The sequence below is a fragment of the Zonotrichia leucophrys genome, chromosome 4 (genome assembly GCF_028769735.1).
Source record: "Zonotrichia leucophrys gambelii isolate GWCS_2022_RI chromosome 4, RI_Zleu_2.0, whole genome shotgun sequence".
Lineage (NCBI taxonomy): Eukaryota > Metazoa > Chordata > Aves > Passeriformes > Passerellidae > Zonotrichia > Zonotrichia leucophrys.
Genome location: NC_088173.1, coordinates 17,271,734 through 17,296,476, shown reverse-complemented (window position 1 = coordinate 17,296,476; position 24,743 = coordinate 17,271,734). Strand labels below are relative to the sequence as shown.

General features: G+C 35.9%; 1 protein-coding gene across 2 annotated transcripts in view; it reads right to left on the bottom strand.

Annotated features, from left to right (window-relative positions):
* The window catches only part of GLRA3 (glycine receptor alpha 3), an 83,137-nt gene that overhangs the window by 8,120 nt on the left and 50,274 nt on the right, over positions 1-24,743 (bottom strand). Inside the window, exons 6-9 of one of the 2 annotated variants that reach the window (XM_064710640.1) lie at positions 19,827-19,964; positions 7,605-7,819; positions 5,901-6,047; positions 741-860 (exon numbers count right to left, since the gene is read on the bottom strand). In XM_064710640.1, the coding sequence (XP_064566710.1) occupies positions 741-860; positions 5,901-6,047; positions 7,605-7,819; positions 19,827-19,964 (620 nt within the window). The remainder of the gene's footprint in view (positions 1-740; positions 861-5,900; positions 6,048-7,604; positions 7,820-19,826; positions 19,965-24,743) is intronic. The other variant, XM_064710641.1, reaches the window with a different exon arrangement.

Here is a 24,743-nt window from a genome sequence, read left to right as displayed (position 1 = left end):
TAAAAATCTTATTATGAATGAACTTTGATTTGAATACATTTATCACTGATTCAGCTATAGAATTAGCATCTTGAAAGTTGTTCTTCATACAGTTACATTTAAATATTTTATAATTTCTATTAAAATTAATGTAATTAAGGAATGGAAAAAAATTAGATAAGTTTTATTTGGAAAGTTGGAATTCTTTGGTGGTCTGACAAAAATAATTTCAATCCATTTACTTCAGTATCAGTGTTTTTGTACAAAATACTTAGCTATAAATTAAAAGAAAACTGTGAGTCTTGTGGTCTTTTGACTATGGTGTTTTCAGTTAGTGTGCTTAGTAATACATTTATCTTGAGAAATAATGTGTATATAAGGGCTGAAAATAACTCCATAGCTGTTTGATTGGAAGGTGTCGTAACAACTCAAAAACTTAACTTGAAGCCTTGACTTTGCTAATTTAAACACTCTCTTTTTTATTGCTCGGTTTTGGAAAGACAAGTGGTATTAAGTTGTTTTGCACTACAAAGAGTGCAAAATTTTAGCACTATGTTTTGATCCAGATTTAAACAGATCAAAATGGATTATGAAATTAACAAGACAGTACCTTTACTAACATTTCACGTCATCACATACAGGTAGCAATGAAGGCATATGAAGTTCACATGGGAAGATGTTATTGTAGACAAAAGGACAGGGCCTCTGTAAATGGTTGGATAGCACATTATGACAAATGGGACATCTTCTCAATAGTTTACCCTTAAATTTGTACTGTAGATTTGAGGCAAAGTCCCGTCTATACGTCCTGCACATCTCAAGCCATTGCTATGCTGTAATGATTCACTGATTTCATTTCCATCAAGAACTCCCTCAAAATACTTTCATCAAAATGGATGGTTGACCAAAAAGAAAACAAAAGAAAAAAGGTGTGATTACCATTAAAGACAATTTAGTTTGCATGTCTATTTTCCTCTCTAAAGATATGGTGATCTTTAGATTTTGAAAATAGAACTAATAGACTGAATATTCCCAAAACCTAAATAAATTAACAGCTAACCTAAAATCAAATTATTATTCAGTATCTGTACACGGTTAATATTTTGCCCATACAATGTAAATGCAAATAAGAAAAAACAATGATCATAAGTGTGTTTCAGTATCCTGGTAAGACTTCTTTTTCTGCCTTTTTTTTCTTTTGTCTTTTAAGAAGGAAATGAATACTTAACATTCATTCTGAAGGAGTGGTAACATAATATTTCTGAATAGGCTAGGTTTTTTTTGTCAAAGAACTGTGTCTCGTATACTAAGTATCAGATGAAGTCTCAAACTGGGAATCAAAATTCCCTTGTTCTCAGGATTTGTTATGCCATTTGTGTAATCATAAAGACATTATACCCTCTTTAAAAAACTCCTGTACCTACTGTGATGCTTGTTGGAAAAAAGCGTTGAGTAGGTTGCACATTATGCTGCAACAGCTTTCATTTGTAAATGAATTTATAACACAACCCCAGAAACTTCAAAATTTTTGCTAGTTCTATGCAAACTGGGTTGGGCCTCTGAAAAGAAATTTGTCTTTAAGTAATATGGAATCACTGAATGAAGTCCATACTTACAATCATAAAAACGGTGGCCAGAGGGTGCAGTGGTACCTAAGAATTGCCTTTCATGATGCTGCTATTTCTGTCTGGGAAGGGAGGCCCAAATGAACCAGATGGTGTGTAAAAAAGGCAGTGACTATAAGTGGAAAAAGCATAAGGAAAATGGCAAAGATAGATGAACTCTAGATGCCAAAATGTCTTGTTGAAGTTCTGTACAGAACTGTAATTTGTATAACAATAGAATTTACTGCAGGGGTCTTATCTGAGTTCAAACATATGCTTCTTAATAGAGAGATTCCAGCTCCTCTGTGTTTTCAGAAGGATATAAGCCATAATTTAAATTAATTTTAAAAATATTCCAAACTATGAAAACCTGAAAATTTGTTTGAATATACGTTTAGAAATAAAATTGAATGCAACGAGATGAACAAAGCATTTGAAAAATACAGGAGAATCAGTAAGTATGACATTTAGCCAGAAATACCCAGCTTTGTATTAGTTGGAAAGCCAATGTCCCTGAAGGGTGTTTCTCTGGAAAAAGACCCAGAAGATATGGAAGATCACAATCATGATATGGGTCAAAATTATGATGTTGTTTAAAAGGCAAATGGTAAACCGGTTTGGGTAAACAACTGTATAACCTGATCACTTGATCCTTTGGCTGCTTTCAACTGTTATGCTGCAGGTTTCATGTTGTTCATGTTGCAAACATAGTTTTGAGGAATTATATGGACTAAATAGGAGAATTTCCAGGGAAGGTGAATGAGAAAAAAACAAAACAAAACAAAACCCCCAAACCCAATGCAAATCAAAACCAAAAATTTTATCCACTGGGAATATTTATAGAAAAGACGGAATGGAAATGTGCAAATGGTGACATGAAGGAATGAAGCAATCTGGTTTCTGTGTCTTTTCTAGACAAGCTATGACAGGCAAAAAAACACATTAGAAAAAAAAAATCTTTTTAAACAATTGGAATAGATTTCAAGGGACCTTGTGGAATTTTTTTTGGCTGGGATGAATTAGGTACGAATGATCTTTACTTAAGTCAGCAAAATGGATCCACTTACCTCCCAAAGACACTGAAATTCAATCATAGGGCTTTTGCCTTTTTTACTTGGTAAAAGTAAATATTTATTGCAACAAGCATATCTTACTAATTACAAAGAAAATAGACTTTGGAAATTCTTCAGCTGCCCTACACATACCTGAAATGAAACATTTCCAAACTGATCTATTTTTTGCACTCCTGCAACATGTCAAATCACTAGAAGTTTTGCTGTACCCTTGTAGATAAAATACCAGTGGCAAAAAACCCAAACAAACAAACAAAAACAAACAAGCAAAAAAAAAAAAAAAACCCAAAAATCTGTATTCAATGCTTAGATTTCACCTGGTAAAAAAGAACTGATCTTAGGAAAATATTCCAAGATGGTAAGCATACAGAATGAAAAAGTATAATAAGTTATCCTATCCTCTTTATTTCTCTAATAGTTTTGGACAAAAATACTGAATAGAATATTGTTTATCTCTTTGCCAAGGAAGAAGATGTAATGTTCAAGAAAGCCCCTGAAGTTTACTTTAAATGCAGTCTTTTTACATAAACTCTTTTCACCTCTTGACTTTATGATCAAATGAACATTTCTTAATATATGGCAGTTTTCAAAGTCAATAAAATCTAATCCCTGAGAGCAAGTGGCTGCTTGACCTAGTCCAAAGGAATAACAAACATACAAAACTTTGTAAGTTTGAGCTCTAGTAACTGACTTTGAAAAAGACAAAAGAAGGAAAACCAAGCTACTTTGAGTTATGATCCTAGGGCCTGCATTTCATGTTATAAATTATGGTGAATAAATAATAACATTTGTGGTAAGGAAGGAAAGTTATTAACTGCAATTTTAAATCTGAAAAACTCATGTATTATTTGTGTAACAGAGGGTTTAAGATGTGTTCCAAATTTCTTTTTAAGAGATAAAGTCTCCATGTTTCAAGTCCTGTACACTTGTTGTGCAAGGAAAGGTTTTATAAAACATTGAGAAAGAGAGAAAATATTAGCTGAGCTGTCTCTAGAGTTTGAGAAGCTACATTCTTAATGGTTAACTCTGCTCAGGAGCTCTAACTCTACATGGAATTAGAGTGAGTTCAAAAACATTTAATTAAATTAATATTTTCTGGAAAATTACTATTTTCCTAAAATCATAATCTTGTACAGGAACAGAGAATTTTGAAGTAAATTTAGCTTGAGAAGCTTGTCTCATGGTGAAACATATAGGTACACGGAGAAGGGAAAGCCCTATACTCCTGAATATATTTAATAACCTCATCTGAAGTACATTATGAAGAAAAACATTGAAATGAACATCTCCATCCTTCAGAATCAAAGCAAAGTACTTGATACTTCATTGTATCTAAATTGTACTTGATCCTTCATTGCACTCTAAAGTCTCTAATTCTAACTCTGTAATTTTATGAGAATTTAGCAGGCAATATACCTGAACCTGTAGCAAAGTCCAGCAAAGACTGTCTAGCAAAGTGTAAAATTAGAATAAGGATTTTTAAGTGTGAATTCAAGAATACCATGATCCAGAAAAACACTTAAGCCAATGTGGTTATTCATGCACAAACCTTTTTTCTTTAAAAGTCCTTTCACTCTTACAAGTCCTTTTTATATTGTGGCTCCTCTCTCACATACCTCTAGGCTGAAATGTAATTGACTGTGATTGCTGAATGAATGTCTGGTGAATTTGGAATCTTGCTTAGAGGGAGCTGAAGAGAAATTTGGCTTGATTCTGAGGAAGGAAGATACTACCTGTCAGTTCCTAATCCTGTAGTCATAATAATTGATCTGCATTTAAGAGAGATATAACTTAAGCTGAAACTGGCAAATTTGCTTGAGATTCAGAAGAAAATTAATACATGGTGAGAAAGATGAATGGACTAAAAGTATAGTGACATAATACATCACTTACAACAGCTGTTTGGTACACAATTCACTTGTAATTTACCTACCCCTGTCCAGTAATTCCTGTCTGCCCCACCCCATTCTTCCCATTCCAAACATCAGGACAGTTTTCAGAGAGCTAGAACAAACACCTTGTAACAAAAGTGCTTTTTCCTGCTACTGTCAGCAGGAAGAAAGAACATTTTTCACGGGATCAAACAATGAACACAGGTACTTGCAGTCTGAATCATCCTCTAGTCTACAGTACGTGAGTTTCTCTGTGCAGCTGAAAAAGTCTGGGATTCACTACACAGGGACAGGCAAATGTATGAAAATGTCTTTTTCACCTGACTCTCTGGCCTGCCTTTCAACGCTGAGTCTTACTAACAGAGACTGCTTAGGTAGGCTTTACAGCAGTGCAGATCTTCTAAGAGGGAAAATATCTTAAATATCTTCTCCTGCTGATGTAAGCAGTAGACTAAGTCTTCAGCAATGAAAGATGGTTGAACTGAATCATTTAGCTGTGGTCAGACTTTCATCCACTAGTAATATTCTAGATAGTGACTGATAGTGACAGGCTCTGCATTACATCAGTGGCAGGGGATGCTCATTTAATAAGTAGACTGGAGAGCTACTGACACTTTGTAAAATCTGCAGTACGAGTCACACGTTGTAAGAAATGTTCCTTATTGTTTGATTTAACTAGAGATTTCAGAATTCAAACTTGTAACCTTAGCTGTTTGGCTTTTGCATGCTGGTAGTGAGTTATTTTACTGGTAGTCTGTATAGCTCCAGCTCCAATATAAATATTAATAGCCATTACTATAATTAAGTTTCTTACCACTAATATGAACAACTAGAACAAAGTTTCTGGACAGAAGAAAACCCCAAATTTACTAGCCTTTTAAAGTAAAATGTTTGTTCTTCTACCAATAATGTTATTTGAATAAGTACTTTGTGTATTAAAAATATTTGCATGAAACACAGCTGTTAAGGCTTTGAATTGAGTATTAGAATAAAATGGGGAAACAACATGTGTTGAGTCTCACAGTAGTAAAAACTGCTGCAAATACCAGTAACATTCATTCACGGAGGTATAATCTAACTCTTCCAACAGAGTGAAATTCATGATTGTGCAGATGGCTCCCACATGGCCCATGCCTCATTTAAATCCCTCTTAATCCCTCTTTCGAGAATTCAAGTTGGATTTATGCAATTCATAGTCCTTGTAGTGACCCTCTGCCTAAAGTGAATTTTATGCTGTGGTGCCATTTTATTTCTATTGCCACTTCAAGCTGCAATGTGCTGACCAAATTAACCCTGTATCCCAGCACAACTCAGTCAGACCCTTTAAAAGCTGAGAACACCGTTACTTTTACCTTGCTCTTCTTCCTCTTGCGTCGGAACCGCAGGAGTTCTTTATGCTGCCTCGACACAAAGTTCACAGCTGCATACTCCAGAAGGGCAGAAAACACAAAGAGCAGACACACTGCCATCCAGATGTCAATGGCTTTGACGTATGACACCTATGAGAGGAGATAGGAGAAGCCTGAGTGTGGTAAAATGTTCCACAGATGTGAAGTTTAGTACTTCATGGCAGCAGGAAGTGCATTAATATCTCCATATCCCAACAATACTTTTATTGAAAAAAACTTTGCATGAAAGTTAGACAGTAATAAGAAGAACAATTCAATCTATACATAATTTTTTGTTTAAAAAATGTATTCTTTTACAAAATGTGCTTAAATCATTAACAGATCCTTATAGTGCATTACATCACAAGTGAAATAGTCCTCAAACACATGCTCTTCCTTCGTTTGTCCCACTGAGATCTGTGAATGACACTAAGGAAGCGAAAACCAGCTTGTAGTGGGACCAGCTAGAATCCCTGTATTAAAATGGATGTGGCTGAAAGCTCCTGGAATAAAAATTAGGTAGAAGAAAGGATGTAGGTAAAGGAGATAGGTCTGATGGGTTCATTCTTTGCTAATACAGGCACAGGAAATCAAATGTATAGTTTCAAATTAGTCCTGTAGATTTGTCACAGTGGAAGTACTAAAAATCAGAAACAGGTCAGAGCTCATTGCAATCCTGTATTGCCAAGAAAAGATGCAGGACATGATCTGAACCTACTCTGTCTTTGCAGAGTTCCAAGAGATTTTTTATATAAGCAAACATAGCTAACTTCAGGCCTCAAAATGTGACAAAATAATCTGCAGCTCTCTGTTAGCCTCTTACATTGTGTTTTTTTGAGTTTTTAGAGCATTCTGTTTTATCTATTGATGCTAACTTCAGATACATCTAGTTCCATATATTTGGGACACAAAGCATGCTCAAATCTGTTAGGGCTATCTGTTTTACTTTAAAAAAAAAGTTAATTTGACAAAAATAGCATGTTAAAACTAATGCAGAAGTGAAATTTGTTTATTTTTGTTGTATAAATTTTATTGCTATTAGCTGCAATGGCACATGAAGATGGTCAAGGAGTAAGCCTTAAAATGAAATGGAAAATATATAAAGTAATTACAACTAAGAAAACAAAAATAAATAATCATAGAAATAAACTTTAAGTGATTTTCGTTGTGTTGAGAATAACTTTGTGCAATTGTTTGGAGCTGTTAAGGTTCACATTTTTCTACATCTTAATGTAAATGTGTTTGTAAGTAGGGAGCTAATTCATAATTTAGGAAGTTTTGAGAAAGGAATACAATTGAGAATCTATGGTAAGAATCTATGGCCTTTAGAATTTCAGTCATATCTTCTAGCATGTCACCAGATACTGGGATGTGGAAAAGTATGAGCCTGTCATTTGTTAAGCAGGGTTTATACAAAACTGAGTAACATTTTCATTACTTGTTAAGGTTTATGGAATTAATTAGATACGTGGCTGGCTGTATAGTAGAGACAGGGGAGAAATAGGATATATTTGATTGGAGAATCAAAACACCCCTACATATTTCAAAATTATTTATCTGGTTTAGGAAATTATTGGATGTTAAAGTTAAAACACATAAGGTTTAATGAAAGTGTTTGCCACATAACATTATGATTAATATAATACAAACAAAGGAAATTTAGCCTACCTTTGGAAGAGAGGCTCGTGAGCCTGAGCTTTGTGTTGTCATGGTCAGTACCGTAGTTATGCCTAAAGCCACTCTGGCTGGAGCTGCATCCATATTGATCCAAAATGACACCCAGGAGAGAATCACGATCAAGAGGCTGGGTATGTACATCTGGATGAGATAGTAACCCATCTGCCTCTCCAGGTGGAACCGGACTTCAATACATGTGAACTTCCCTTTTCACAACAAAGAAAAAATATTCAAGAGAAATATAATGCTTTTGCAGTCAACTTCTAGTGCACACTCTTAAAGAATGTATGCTATGTCAAATGTATTTGTTCACTGGAAAAATATTTATGTTTTCAATTACCCACAGTGACTTGTAATAAAGACAGTCCCCTTTATAACAGGAGTACCTATTGGAAAGAAAAGGGGCAAAATATCTGAAAAATTAAGACTTCGATAAGGTCTGAAATTCTTATTTTCTTATAAAAACCCACATTATTCATTTTAACAATATGAAATTTCCTCTGTGAGACCACACTTTTTTGTGACTTATGATTTGGAAATATTTCTGTGCACAAGGAAAATGCTTGCTTCTCCATTGTATAATATCTCCTTTATGTTTGGTTCAATTTTAAACTTAATTTTATTTTTATTAAAAATTGGGAAAATATAGTGATATCAGCTTGGGCATTAGGTTATCAATAGGAGAATCTGCTAAATCTCTCCCTGTGTCCCCATTCAAATGGTTTCAGCTCATAAGAGAAATTATCAAGATTCAAACACTGACTGAAGACTAGAAAGGCCAGAGATTAGGAAGCTTTAGGAAGGAGATTAAATGACCTAGTTTTATCCAGGTACTAAACATTAAGCAACTTCTACTGACTTATTCAAACCAGAAGAAAAATCCTATTGGTAGCTTATAAAATTTCATAAATCCATATTTTTAGATTAGCCAGATTGTTGTGGGGTTGGGATTTTTTTTCCACCCTGCAAGCGGTAGATTATTTCACAGATCTTGATCCAGCCTCATTAGATTTTCTAATTCTGCCCAATGGCCACATCAGTCACATAAGGATGGTGCTGAAGGCAGTGCTGTTACTGCAAGTGGTGTATACATAAAACAGTTTCTCACAGCAACAAATACACATAACTCAGATTTCTTCCTTATTTTGAGTGAAAACTTTTCCTAATTCTAAATTTAATAAGGAAGTCTATATTGTTATATATTTCTTAAGTGTTATGAAGCTCTTTGGTTATGTTTTCCACTCATTTTTGATAGATATTCTCCTAATCAATTTCTAGTCACCAAAATGCCATTTTATACAAATTTTTTCCATATTAATAGAGATTTGATACTTACCAGATTAAAAAATTATGCAATGGATTTATAAGCTTATACTATACTAATATATTATGTTTTTTGCAGTGACAATAGTGTTAGGCATACAGAAATGAACTTCAGATAAAGTTCTGTTTATATTTTAAATATTTTCTATTCTAGGGATATTAAATGTTTCTAAACTTCATTATTTTCATAACAATTCTTTTAACAGGACACTAATTTTTCTATGATGCCATAATGAATGGAATTTTATGACAATTTTATTCTTCTGAGGCACTAAAAAATTAGAAAGACATTAGTTATGATGTTTAAGGTTACATTCTGTATCTCAGGAGTTTTATATCTGCAAGCTCAATTGTTAGTTCCATTCCTAATTGCCAGTGTTTTCTGAATCCTATCTACACACCCAAAATCTGTGTCCCAGATCCTGGCTCAACCATCTGCTACCACAGCTTCACGACTGATTTCTGCCCCAGTCATGGGATGAAATCCTGGCTTAAAAAAGTGAATGGGATTTTGGTGTTTAGTTGAGGAAAGGCCAGGATATTGCCCTACGTTTCTCATCCATGGTCTTCAAAAGGACACCAATGCAATCTTGTGTTTCACTCAGCAGCTCGGTACACCCCACATAACCAGAAGTTCTGCACTGACTGGCCTTTGTTGGAATCATATTCTTCAAACTGGTTCTTACCATGAGGATTTTTTTTTTGTGTGTCATTGATTCTGTTAATTCAGCAGCCTTGGACAGCAGCAGCCTCTGTCTCATCCATCACAGAAAGGTGAGGAGGGACAGAAATGCATCAGCCCAATCTAGGTCTAAGCAAAGCCATTTTATTTGGCATCATATCAGTAAGAATTGTTCAGCATGCAATATTTTCTTCTTATAGGGTCCTATAATCTCCATTCAAAACAAACTAGGAAGGAAAACTAAGGAGCACCAGACTGCATAATATATGCATATGCATATATGAAGCGTCAATAAACAAGAGCTATTGTTTGTATGTTGTTTTTTTCCCATCCAGAGAAACGTGGGATGAGAGATCTGAGTTTCTTTCCTGAGGACTCCAGTTGACTTGAACTATTACAGACCACTCAGCACAAAAATTCTGTGGTCCTAAACAGTGAACAGTAAATACTATAGTAGTTCTAATATGGATTATTTTATGTGATTGCAAATTTGACAGATCCAATTGAACTAAGGAGGAAAAGAAGAATAATTGTAAGCAACATAATCCTAAAACAAACAAACAAAAAATTTAAATGAAAGAAGTGCAAATGGAATATATTGTAACCATAGGGAAGGAGAAAAAAAAGTGGAGCTAATGAAGACGCCAGAACTAGAACTGATGTGTCAGAGGAATTATACAAAAGCATTTTTTGCTTGGTTTAGTCTTTTGTCAAGGAAGAAAGCCCTCAAAATCTGTAACACCAAGACCAAACAAAAAATTGAAAAAAAGAAAAGAAAGTGAAATCTGTCTCAAAGTAGAAAAATACCATTGTTTAGCTCCACAACATGTGTGATCTAGAGTCCTGCCTTTGTCTTAGACCCAGAGAGTTTATGGGCTTGCCAGGCATACTTCCAGTGTTTCCTAGTCAAGCCTACTGTGTTCCTCTCTTCCAGTACAGCACTGAAAAATTAATATATAGCATCTCCTCAGGAAGGCTGATGGCTGCCCAGCTACCCCTCTCTGCTCCAACCGAGTGTTGGAGAAAGGCTGCACATGGCAGTCTCAGCGTTGCACCAGCAGCAGTTGCTGGTCTAAGTGTGAAAGAGTTGATGTTAGCTTTTGCCCTTCTTGACTGAAATCAGAAACACCTGCATAAACCTGGCTAATAAAGCTGAGTGAAAAAAGAAAACACTTGCTCTAGCAGATGTGAGCTCCAGCCAGCAGAGGCTGTGCTGTTTTTTCCCACCTGAGGCAGCATCCAGCTATGGGCCTCCTTTCTCTTCCTGTGTTCCATTTCTAACTCAAAGCAGGTTATCTGTGGTTTGATCTATTTGACTGGATGCTTGATGGATCAGAAGAGAGATATCCATAAAGTCATCTCAGCTGGGGAATGAGATAGACAAGCAACTAAGAGCATTGCTCTAGTAATTCATTTGCAGTACATGAAAGGTAAGATCCAGTTTACTTTGATATGCACTGTGAATGTCCCAGAGAGTGCCTAGCAGGAGGACAGGAATCCCCTCTGGTATTGTGGCTTTGCTGAGGCTGAGCAACAAATTAAGAGCTGATGATAGTTTCAGATTAAAGCTAATTATAATTGTGCACACAATCCATAAAAGGGATTTTTGTAAAGTCAAGGAAAGAAAAACTATGCAGGGCTTCCCAAAACCAATACTTTTTCTTGAATTGAGGTTACATTGTTTGTAAGTCTAGCCTAACCAGGGATTTAAGTGCATGAAAGGCCCCAAAAGTGCTTACTTAAAGAGCATTGCACCTCTGCATGTGGAGTATATGCATGTGATGGTGCATTTTTATCTTTTACCCATATTCTTTGGTAACAATGTTAGAGCTGCTGAACTGGCAAGAATTCCATGAATATCTGTGCTGAAACCATTAGTGTAGTGGGAAAATAAAATTGTAGGCAGTCTATATGATTTTTCTTTTGCCCAGGAAGCATAAATTGCTTTTCTTTGGAGTCAGTATCTAGATCACACACTATTTTTGTTGTTTTTTCCATGGCCAATCCAAGAAGAGTGTTTTTTTACTCCAGGTCATCTTCACACTACATAGCCTCCTCTGATTGAGGTATGTGCTGTTTAAAAAATGGGCTCTGCAGGCAGCAGTATGCTTGTGTCATTAAAAGGTACTGACAGTAGTGGGGGATGTGCAAGAAAAATCAAGCCTAAGTTGTAAATTCAAGCCATAAAGAGTCCTCTTTTATAGTTTCATCTGTCACAAACTGTCCCAGAGGTAAGAGTTGGTAGGAGTTAAAAGTATTTGTCTCCTTTTAGCAGCCCTTAAGGTGTCTTCTGGGGAAAGATTTTCTTTCTGTACACTACAATGTCATAAACATGTTACGATTCCCAGGAAGGCTGAGTAGCTGTTTCTGAAGCTATACAGAAAGTTTTAATAAGGGAGAACTACTTCAGAATTTGGAGTCAAGGAAATAGAGGGCCTGAGAAATAATTAAGAAAGGAGCAACACTTATTAAACTACTATAAAATTAAAAATTAATAGTATAATAAAATGTGAAATGAATAAGGATAAATGAATGAGAAAATAACTAAGCATGTGGAGTTCAACTGTTAATCCATGCAGAACGAAGAGTTATCTGCTGAAGATCCTTGATACTACTTTACATAGTAGTTAATGGTAGTCTGACTTTGTAAATCATTGATAATGCTAATAAATTATTTACTGTGGGCTCTCTTATGGATATAGAGAGAACTGTGGCTGAAAGACTATACAGCTTAATGAAATTACATGAATCTATTTACTTAAAATAAGAAACTTATGTTTGGTGAATAGAGAGGTTTTAAAGCTAAGCAAAATTGAACAGAGTTAAGCAAATCTGAATAAATATTTATTCTGCAGAATATGTGTCTTGGATCTGGGAAGTAAATTTTTCATATTCTGATTCTAACACATCTGTCAGTATGGATGTAGACTATACAATTCTGATTTTACCAGTGACTGATAGCCATCAAGCAGCCAGTCTAGCGACCAAAATATTGCCAGCTATGGAAATTCACTAACAGAATCCTGGGGCAATTGAACTATGATGATGTTCTGTCCTGGTTCTGTTCCTTTGCAACAACACTTCATTTTTCCTCTTGAAAAAACAGCTAGAGACAAGGCTTAGCATGAAATTAGAGAAAAAAACTGAGAGACAGCAGGCAAGGGGAAGGGGAGAGTAAGACTACTTCAGTGGCTAAGATATGCTCAACCTAAATGGCTGACTTAGATTTACATTTCTCAATACAATAGAGAGCTTATCCCACTTGTCTGTCTTCTGAAAAGCCATTTCTTAAGCACCTCAATTCCTCTATTCCCTATATCCTGACAGAGATCCTAAATTCAAGATGAGTTTGAAAATTGCGTTAGACAGAGGATTTCCTTCTCGGTGTTATTCTAAACCTCTACTGTGTTTCACATTGTTAGACATGTAAAAACCAGATTTTGTCATCTTATGTGGAAAAAATAACATATTGTAAAAGCCAGCTGACACTCTTTTCTCTATAGAGATAAAAGTAATGATAGTTCTTTCTTCTCAAGACAAAAGTTAAAGACTCTGCCTCCAAAATGAAACATTAGGTGGACTCAAGAAATTGATTTTGTATAGATTGATGCAACATGGCTACTGTATCTCTAGCCTGTGACTGCTTTCTAAAGTTTAATACCTTGGATTCACAGGTTCTTACTAAATGGTTGTCACTGCCATGCTTTCAGTATTCCTGTCTACTCTCTGTACAAGGACAAATATTTACTCAAAACAAATATTTGTTGCAGGACAACCCACACTGAGGATAGCTCATGACATATAATATATATTGCAAATATGATCTTACTGCAGGCCATCACAGACCTTCCCTTTGCTGAATTTTTTCAGCCCTTCCTTAATACTGATACTGGCTTTTGTCTCCTCCTGAGCTGGGGAACTTCAGTGTGCTAGGTAGTGGAAAGCCAGCCCTTTAAAGACCTCTGCGTTAAAGGCCCAGACAGATAAAGCTTGATCCTTTATAAAGTATTATAAAGATAATTCATAAAGTATTGTCCTGAGACAAAATCATTCATCATGTAATTAATCAATGCTTTTATTAAAGGCCCTGCATATATAAACCCTAATGTTTTATCTAGTACACAGGATGGAATCACCCTGGCAAAGGTCACTGCCTTTAGTGAGAGTGTGGCTATAGGCTCCAGGTGTATTCAGACGAAGTCAATTGGTGAAAAAAAAGATTTGTTTGAAGTTGTCAATGTTGAAATTCTGAGAACAATTTTATCTTCTAACTGAAAAAACCTCTTAGTTGAAAATCGACAGTCTTGGGAGAAAATAAACCGTATTGCCATAAGAGGGACCACATAGACCACCAACACTTTCCTTTTGCCTTTTGTTGAGTGTTTTCTTTTTTCTCTGCATCTGCTAAAATTAAGGTTGCAATTAACATCTCTTGGCAACAGCATGTTATGTTGCCAAGACTGCAGTCAGAATAGCAGATGATTTTAACAGAGAAGATAAAGGAGAGTGATATATATAAACTGACTTTTCCATGAGGCAATACTGTCCCCTTTACTTTCTCTCCTGTTTGAGTCATTATCAGGATCACCAGAAGAAAAGCAGTCCACTTGATTTGACCTTTTTCAGTAAAGACATTTCCTATTTTATTCTTTCAAAAAAGTGACACTTTTGTTTGAGACCAGCTCTGCTTTACTTATTATGAAATACAGCTAAATGCTTTCTGTTCCTCTGCCTTCCAGTGATGAAATTTTTTAAACAAAAAATATACTTCATAAATTATGTGTACGCAACACTTATTATTTCAAAAGATTTTTACCTATAAAACTGATTGCATCTAAGTAAACTTAGCTGAAATAATTTTCATACCTTTCTAAGAAGTCAGTATAATAAAAAAGCACTGGGTAAGTGTAGTCTCTAGAAACTTGCCAAATTGCACTTTAATGTAAATTGCAATTTGAGTATATTTTGTTGATAAAAGCTGCTTGTAAAAGTACTCACGTTTTCATCATCATAAAATAGATAAAACACCATATCTGTCTTCATACAGCCAGAAAAGAAATTATGATTTTCCAGTGTCTAACACATAGAACTAGACAAATTTTCATTTGCATGGCACTTGTCTATGTATCTAAAGCCAAGATTCACTAAATGCCTCTAGAAATGTACTACCATTCAGTCTTTGTTTCAAGTCCCAGTCTGTTGATATCAGCAGTATATTGGGAGAAATCAGTGCTGAGGTTGTCACCTGTTTTGACTACATAGATACCCGGACAGGAGGGAAGTATCTTTACATAGCTTTTTCAGGAAAAAAATACTGAGGCAGGTGGTAAACTTGACATTGGTGTAAGGCTGATAATGACTGCAGTAAAAGAGTTGAAAATAAATATGGAAAAGAAAATTCATCTTGATAAATTTGCATTTGTGGTTCTCATGTCCCTCAGAAAGGAGAACCGAGCTGCATTGAGCAGGACGTTCAGAGGCTGGAGAAGCCAGCAGACAAATGCACAGATGGGTGATGAGGACAGAGTAAACCCCTGCCCTGATACAGGCTGGGAGTGGACTGGCAGCAGGTCTCCCAGGCTTGGGAGCCTGAGAGATATCAAGCTGAACAGAAGTCTTGTGATGTGAAAGACTTGTCATGTGCTGCACTGCGTTAGCCAGGACAGAGAGGGGAGAAGTATAAACTAAAGAGACATCTAGATGTAATGTTTCCACTTCAGGACAGATGATGAATTTTCATTCAATGAATCTTTCAAGTAGAATGCTCAAATTTTGAGCAGTGCAGGGTTGACAATTGTGGCCTCTTTGCCCTTGAGAAAAGTGCCTTGTTGGAGTCAGACAGTGCCATTTCGTGTGCCTAGGGATGGTCACATCCTCAGCCTGCCATAGGCTCTGATTTACAAAGTGTTTATAATTTCTGCTTTTTCAGTGAAGGAATGAGCAGCTTCAGAGATTTCACACCCATAGACTATCTCCTGGGTAAAAAGTACAAACTTCCTTTTGGAGAAATGCTCTAGGAAAAAAAAAACAAAAACTGAGGGAGTTAAAAAGTCCTGTCTTAAAAAGCATTCCTATAGTCCCAGAAAGAGTGGTTTAGGTGTTTGTCAACACAAGCAAGGTTTTAAGTTGTTGTCAGAGTAAGACACTGAAGTTATGTCTTCTTTAATCACTGTCATCCAGCTGGCAACAAGATGGCTCAATATAAGGCGCGATGTTGGTTGAAGGTGAGACTTAGAAGGGCCACAATCTACAGGTGTTAAGCACCTTTTTTGATGATGGGGAACAAATGGGATCATGAGAAAGAATTGTGTTTGGGATGTGCGTATTAGGAAGTCAGATGGGAAGTGTGGAGCTAAGGAAACATGCTGCTCATCCAGATTGCAATTATCAGAAATGGTTACACACAGAATCTATCAGATCTGGTGGTGAGTGCTGCTATCACAGCTCTGCCGTTTCCAGGACCACTACATCCAATTCTTCGATGCAAAAGGCATTATTAGACCTATGCCAGCTCTGAGCAGCATCACTCAAGTGTGGGTGTAAAGCATTATCCATGATGCAGGAGTAAAGCCAAGACTCATTTGTGTGTCTTAGCCAATGCCATTATATATCAATTCATGCTAACGTATATTGGGCTTTTTGCAGATGTGTTTGAAATAACATTTAAGTGTTGCATAACAGCCCAGGGAAGCAATTAATGTCACATAGGAATGTGGCAAAGCAAGACTATCCTTGTAATGTAAATGGTTCATGTGTGATTTTTCTGGTTGTTATGATTCTACTTCACTTTCCAAATTGGTCACTGCGGATATGCCTGTGGATGCAAAACACGAAAATTGTCAGAAATATTGCTGTGCCACTTCAGAACAGAAGATTTGATGAACCATTTTGCTGTACTGTTGCTGAAACTGGTATGTCTCTATATTTAGACATATATTTAGTTTATTTTTTGAACTCTGGTTACAGTGAACTATTTTCAATTGAGCATGAAACACTGATGGGACATACACTGAAGCTTCACACTAATTTGCTTTACAGGGAGAATTTTGGTATTTTTTTATGTTTTACAGGATGTCTCAGAAGAGCTTTCCATTCTGTGTTGTTACTAAATTTAATTTGAAAACTCTTCTTTGGTCACTTACTGCATACCAGCTGCAGTTGCTTAGCATTATTTTAAGAATTCATTTTATCTAATCTGTCATAGGCCAGAGAAACAAACTTCACATCATGTTGTAAAAACTGCTTTTTGTAAATTTTGGTTCTTGTGGAGTATCCTAAGGTCATATCTGCCTGCAGTATCTCATTGCAGAAGCCTTAACAAAGCACAGTACTGGTCATATATCCAAGTGACACAGTGAAAATAGTTGTTAATATAATGTTGATGGGGTTTTAGCCTACAAATGGTAGTTAATAATATTGGTTGTAGCAAAGAAAGAAAAGGAATTCTTATTCTCCTAGAAACCAAACTCCTCTAATCTGATTAAATTTGCTTCATACTGAAGATTTGAATTAAAAAAATAGTTTGAACAAAATACTGTTATTTCGAAGAGGAGACTCTCACAATAAATGTAGTCCTTTTTGGGTAAAACCACCTTTTCTTTCTGATTTCCCCTGACAAAGTTCTGTACCTGTAATTTTAGTGCTGTAACTCAGAGCAGGTCACTCGACTGCTTCCTCTGGTGAGGACATACCTTTCCACCTGCTGCTCAGCATCAGCATCATATTTTTTTCCCCTGCCCATCACAGGCAGGTCCCACAGCTGTGAAATTGCTTTATTTTTTGCTGACATCTTTTAACATTCCCATCCTCTGACTGCATCCAGGCTTCCAAGGTTTCTGTGTTATCAAATGCCTTGATTTTTTTTGTGGACAAGTTAAATGTTCAAATTACTTTCTCAGTACAGGCATGAGCTTCATCTTTCCAGACCTGTGGGTTGCACTCACATATTAGAGCGTGTTTGGCCACAGAAATGCAGTTTGGCCAAAGCAATACAGAATACAACAGGCTGCTGATTGACCACACTGTCCTCCAGACTTATTGCAGTAAACCCCTCCTCTCACCTAAATGAGACAGAATTGCAGACACAAGCACACTTGTAGCCACATCTTCAGAATCATGAGGACTCACATGCAGTTAATGACAGCTGTTGCTCCTGCTTCTGTACTCAGCTTAGGGCCACAGTGAAAAACAGTACATTTAACTTGAACCCACATAACCTAACATAAAGTACCTAGGCATAGCATATTTTCCTATTTTTCCTTAGATAAAAATTGATACCAAATTAATAGGCTTGAAATGTAGGTTGTGAAGAAAAATGTAGTGCCTTCAAAATATTGAAAAAAAATGAAATTTTAGTCAAAATCACAAGGTTTAAACTCAGATGATTATAATGTAAGTTCTCAGACAAATGAGTAAGAGTTCAACTCAGCTTTGCACGGAGAGTTCAGAAATCATTGGAAATTCTGAGATTTCAAACCAGGTTTCCATTCAGTATGAGGCTAAGCATCACAGCAATGTCTTAATTTCTCAGAGATTTTTGATGCATCATGTTATGCAAATGAACTTTAGAAAAAAGAGAAGAATACTCTATACCATGATGTCTCATTAGTTAATATCATAAACAGGGTATAGAATGCAATTACAGACCCTCATTAAAATGGCACAAAAACAGGAGAATCCTAAAAAGAAGGGCTAAATTGCTTGTATATCTCAAAGGAGACAAGAAAATACTGAAAATAAAACCTTCTTATTTTCATAAGGATTATAGTAGAAAGGCAAAAAGGAATAATATCATTAACAAAGAAATGTCTGAGTGAAAAAATTACTCTGGTATAGGACATGTATCACAAATTTTAGAAGGTTTTCAAGTATCATCCAGATATTAGTATTTGTACTAAAAAAGTGCATATTAAGTATTTCCAATTTATTTTAGAGAACAATTCAAAATATCTCTATCAGTATCTTCCTCCTCTAAATGGAAATTGAGAGAACCTTTCCTTTCTCTTAGGGCAGCACTGCAGTTGTGATAAAACTCAGTGCTGGAAAGCACTCCTCCTTAATTTTGATCATAGCAGGACTTTCCTTATAAACACCACTTATTCAATTTTTCTCTCCCTGACATTTCAGCAGAATTCAAATGAATCATTCTAATCTTAAATTTTAAGACATGTTTAATCATACTGGAGAGTAAAAATTAAAAGATATATGGATTAGAATGAAGGAGTTTTAGCTTCTTTTTTTAAAGAGAATACACAAACTGTGCATTCTTAGGTTTTGCTCTTCAGGATTATTGTGCTTGTGATTGTTCAGTAATTAAAATAGTTTTTCATAATTAAAACTAAAAACATAATAGCTATATTATTTATGTTAATCCCCTCTTTTTTTCAAATAATCACAGAGATGAGCTAAATATCTCAGTTCAACAAAGGCCTCAATTCAGTATCATAGAATTAGAGAATTATAGAATGACTTGAGTTGAGACACCCTAAAGATCATCTATCTCCAAACCCTCTGCCATGGGCAGGGACGCCTTTCACTAGACCAGATTGCTCAGAGCCTCATCCAACCTGGCCTTGAACACTTTCAGGGATGAGGCCTGAACAGAGAAGCCACAACTTCTCTGGGCACCCTGTTCCAGTGCCTCCCTGCCCTCACAATAAAGAATTTCTTCCTGATAGCAACACCTACTCTCTTTCCGTTTGAATCCATTCACCCTTGTCCTGTCGCTGCATGCTCATGAATAGTTTGTACACTTGGCCATTGCACACCAAGAATCCTTTCAGCTCATTCACATTGCCCCCTTGCTCTATGAACTAGGGCAGGGATAACTTGGCTTGGGAGCCCTGTGTCCCTTTTTCCTGACTGAGCCAGGCCGTGATTAGTGCACTGCATGGATTTCAGTAGTTCTTCAGATCCCACATTGTAAATATGGTCACAGCACCTACTGAACAAGTAAAGCCCCTGAATGAACAGTTTCTGAATTATTTCAACTCTATATTTTCTTAAGGTTCCTAAAATTAAAGTTTGTTCAGTCTTCAGTCTTTCAGTTTATTTGCCAGTTATTAAAGCTGCATCACCTTGCACAAAGCACCTGTATGTTTTAACCCTCTTCTGATTCCTGTGAGAACATTTAAAATATACCCCAACTGTGACATTTATTATAAAAAAAAAAATGTTAAATATCTTTTCAGTTGTAATCACTTTATTACCTGTGTTGTAATGCTTGGTGCAGTAACATAAATCCTTTTCTTCTTTCAGCAGAAACTGTGGCAGAGTGAGACCTTCTGCTACTTGAACTGCTCCCTTTTCTTGCCACTCAAAAATGAGATCATTCATTGTGTATCCAACTAAAATGAAGAAAAAACCCAAATAAACTCTAAGTCTGCTGCAAGCTTTGAAAAGCAGTCACATATCAAATGAAAATATTTTAATAAATGTTATACAAAGGAGGTAATACACAGAGTCTGCTTGTACCTGTTAATCACAAATTTTTATCTGCCATTTTAGACCACATTGAATTGGAAGAGATAAAACAGTTGTCTTATGAAACTCTTTTAAATCCTTATAATTATATGGTCTATTAATGGATTCAACAAAAGCATTTAAATTAGCTAAACATCCAAATATCTTTGGTGCTTGGGAACATCTTTTTCTCCTCAACCCATGAAGGATAAAATAGTCATTCAAATCTCTTCCTCCTTGAGGTGAAATGTGGATTGTCAAAGTTATGCTTATGGATTTATGTCAGTTTGAATGGTTAAGTGCAAATTGTTCAAAGACAACAATGAATTCAAAATTCTGCAGTAGTATTAGATGAATTGAAAAATTACTTTTCTCTCAAACTGGAACAAGACATGGGAAAGCAATTGATTATAATCTTCTCATATTAACTGAGTGTGACATATAATGATACTAATAAGCATTCAGCTTTAATATTCAGACTCCTGCACTTATCCATACCTCATGCATGTGTATAAGATTAGCTATAACAGCAAAAGACTAAGACTAATCAAGGCCCAGTCTTTGCAACAGACAAGTATACTTTTTCCTTCTATTTCCCTCTCTCAGATAAATGTTCACACGGGATATCATTGGGGAAAATATCCCTATTTCTTCTGAATATGTGATCTGTTAACTTTCCCAGGCATTTCATTCAAATTTTATTTCTAAATAAGAAAAGGCTTAAATGATTGAAAGGCTTAAATTGAAAAACCCAAAATGATAGTTAGCCTCTCAAACCAGAAGCTTTTCTTTTTTGACTATGAGGTGGTGTTGGTGACTATTATAGATTGCTACCAGATGTTTTTATTACCAGTGGCTGGGAAGTACAATGTTTATCCACTAGGGAGTTCCTAGTGGATAAATTTTATTGTTGAAAAAAGGACAGTCAGTTACTAGACTAGGTAGTACATGAGGGTGCAGCTCACTTGTGCAAAAGTGAAATTTTTATTCTACATGAAATTCTGAAAGCAATGGAGGCTATAATCTAGCATGGTCTTCAGGACCAGCCCAACCTAAACTAAACCAAGTAGACTAGTAAAAGTTTCTATCACTGAAACCCAGTGCACCAGGGTTTGGGTTTGCAGGGCATGAAAGAATGAAGGCTGGGAAGGGAAGAAGAGTTGTTAAATTGTGTTTTAAAGGACAAACACCAGCTTCTGTGGCTGAAGAGGAGGGCAGTTAGCAATGTATTTCATTTTGTCTGGCTACTGTGCAGTACTCACTCTTACTTGATTCTATAAAGGTATTACTAATTATACAAAATCTAAATGGCATCCTCATGGAACTCCAAAGAAAGGATAGAAAAAACAACCTTGTTATGTTTGAAAAGTGATGCTCAGGAGTTGTAGGGAGGATTAGATTACATTAATACTCTATGAACCCAAAGTCTGAGGTCTTGCACATTTAAAATGCAAAAGCAGGCAGTAAATTATTGGTAATTATACGAAAAAGACATCATCCCAGGAGGAGAACGTTTCCAGGGAGAGTATTTCTCAGGAAAACTCAAGAACTGTGTGAATGCATGACACTGTAGCCTTTGTGCACAATTCTCTTAAAGAGACAAGTAATTTTCAGGAGCCTGAAGTCATTCCAGGTAATTAGCTAATGAAGCATATAATAGCAGACTAAGAGCTCTGCCTGAGAAGAATATGACAAACTAGGGAACATTTATAATTTACTAGAAGGGAAGAAGGCCTGAAACAATTGGGAAACTTGGGTTTGGTCTGCAGAAATATTATTTTAGAAAACTATGTTTTCTGAAACAGGTGATAAGTGCGACAAAATGCAAGTAAAATTCTGTCACACTAACAGAGGGAGAAGGTGGAAGAGACAGGGCATTGATGAAAAGTAGTTCTCAGGACTTGTGTTTGGAATAGTTGATGAAAGATTTTGAATAACTGGACATCAAATAAAATTGAATTTAGTTGATGTAATCCATAAAAACACTGGCAGATGGTTGACAAGACAGACATAGTAACTTTAGCCTTTAGACAACACAGAAAGTTGTTTAGCTAGAGTGAAAATTTTCAGCATTTTCAATTACAGGTTCCAGAAAAATTTCAGGAAAAAACAATGTGATCCTACTCAAATATTTCTAAGTATAAAGGGCATCTAAAATGTCTTGAAAGAAAAACCAAACTTTTCTCTTGGTCTGACTCATCTTTCCCAGAAAAAAGTATCTTTTCAGAAACAGTGTTGACAAGTTGTTTTCAACACTCATATGAGATTCCTGAAAGAAAGAATTAGACTGTATCTTTGTATTTTTTGCGCTACCATTAATAACAAATATCAACTTTTCATTCATTCAATTTTGAAAGTATAGGAATAAAGCTTGCCTTAAATACATAGAGTCCCATTTAACCCACATCAGTCCACATTACTCTATAGAACTTACTGGAACCAAGATGTTTATATCAGTTGCATGCTAAAAGTAGGAAGATTTTATTTTAGCTAATTCAGTATCAGTGGTAGGCATTAAAAGCCCATTGTCTCATAGACAAAACAGTGAATAATGAACAAGTTTGGTTTGAAGCTTGGTTGAAGTGTTAAATTGTTAAATCTCTTCTCCTGCTTCCAAGGACTCCAAGGACTATACCATTACAGAAACATGTTATTCAAGGCAAGCAGCTCCCCTGTACCTTTAGAGACTCCTCACCTTTGAACTGTCATTGTTTTGGCAATTCCAACATAATTCCTTTATCATATCTGCTGACACAGTTTTATTTGCTTTATTTGCTTTTATTTGCATCCTCCTTTAGCACACCTTTCTAAGCCATGAGCAAACTTCTGATCCAGCTGAATATTAATATATCCAGTAAATTTTTCTATTCATTCTTTTTCATTACAGGAAGGCTGTGCTTCCCCTGTGTAATTTTAAAATACCTACAGGTGTATTAAAACACAACTCTTTTCCTCATGTTCAATAAACAGACACATGTTCAGCATGTGAAAGAACTGAGCAGAGCATCTGGCTTTTTTGCAAAAGAGTTTAGTTCAACTACATTTTTTTTTAAATCTCAGTGATTTATCTAAATTCCATTCTCATTTCTTTAATTTTTACTAAGGTACAGGTCCAAACCCATCAGTTCTTTAGGTCTCCAATTGAAGCAAGAACTAGAGTCATGTTGACTAGTGTTATTCCACTGCTCTTCCGTTGGGCATCCCATCAGTTTGCCTCCAGGACAGGCTGCCTGCACATTGCTGCTCCTAAGAGCATGACAGACATTTGAATTGTGCCCTAAATTCCCAGCAATGTAGCAGGGGGAAGATATGACAGAGCTAAGGAATCTGCCTTTGGCTTGAGGTTAGAACAAATTCTTCTACATTATGCACTAAATATATTAGCTTCAGAAATGAGCTGTGATTCGTTTCAAGGCTAAATTTTTGTTGGAGCTCCAAGAAGGCAGGATTTTATTTAATGTACTTCTGAGCTGCTTTGAAAAGTGTCTGCCCCTTGCACTGCCCTCTAAGTCATTCTGAAGGAATCTCTCCCTGAAGAGTTATAGGGTTATTCTTCTTAGCCTGAATTTTGGAAAAAAATAACATTTCAGCTCAGCACTCTAGCACATCTCTCAAACCTATTATTCTTGCTGAAGTCTATAGGTGTTCAGCTATCACTTTTGTTCCAGTTTCTGCATGTCAGCAGCAGTTGTGCAGTTCCTACTGCCCTTTTATCCTGCATTGGTCAGGAGCTGACGACAACAACTATGCTGATCTTTGTTGTGGTGTCTCTTGTCTCGCTTCAGATAGACACAATAGTTTGAGTCACCCATCTGCAGAATAAAAATCGCTGCCTCAGCAGCTGATAATTTTTGTGCTGCTGAAATGGAAAGGAGAGAAGCAGTATGATTCCACACCTTCTGGCACAGACAGGCATTGGCCTAGTGTGTCCATAATTTCTGTTGTTCAGGTAGCGACCTGAGAATTCCCTGGCAGATAAGAAATATGCTCCAGTTATTTTATCTTTCCTATCTTGTCTTTGTGCTGTTGTGGGAAAAGGAAAAATGTGCACATTACACTTTTCTGTAATGCATTAACTTGTACTGCTGCAGCCTGCATACCCATCTTTCCACTTGTACGATCTCCAAATTAGAGACTGGGGGGAAAGAAATTGTGCAAATAATAATGTAGTACAGAGGGAATTTTCTTTAACAATCCAGAAGACAGGAGCATGATTGCTTAGAAAGACTGAAAAGCCCCCATAAATCAGAAGGGGGGAAAAAAGGGTCACTGTTTAATTTAAAAATCAACATCAAATTAAAATTATGAGTAAGAAAGTGTTCTATACCTTACCTATGCTGCTTTTCATAATCTTTTTTCTTTTGTAACTTAGTATTTTCAATATTCTTTGAAAATTCAGGGATATTAAATGTCACATAAAATTATAATTGTAATTTATGAGTAAAGGAATGCTGTGAGGTAAAAGAGAGACTTAAAAAAGAAAGACAACTAGCTCTAGCATATGAAAGAAAAACATTTCTTTCTGGGGAGAAAGGCCACAGAAATAAATACATATCTGGTTGACATTTCTTTGTATCTTATTCAAGCAGAATAAAACTAAAATTATCCCACATGCCTATAGGCTGCCCTGGTGTAAGGCATAGAATTGTAGAAGGGATTATTTC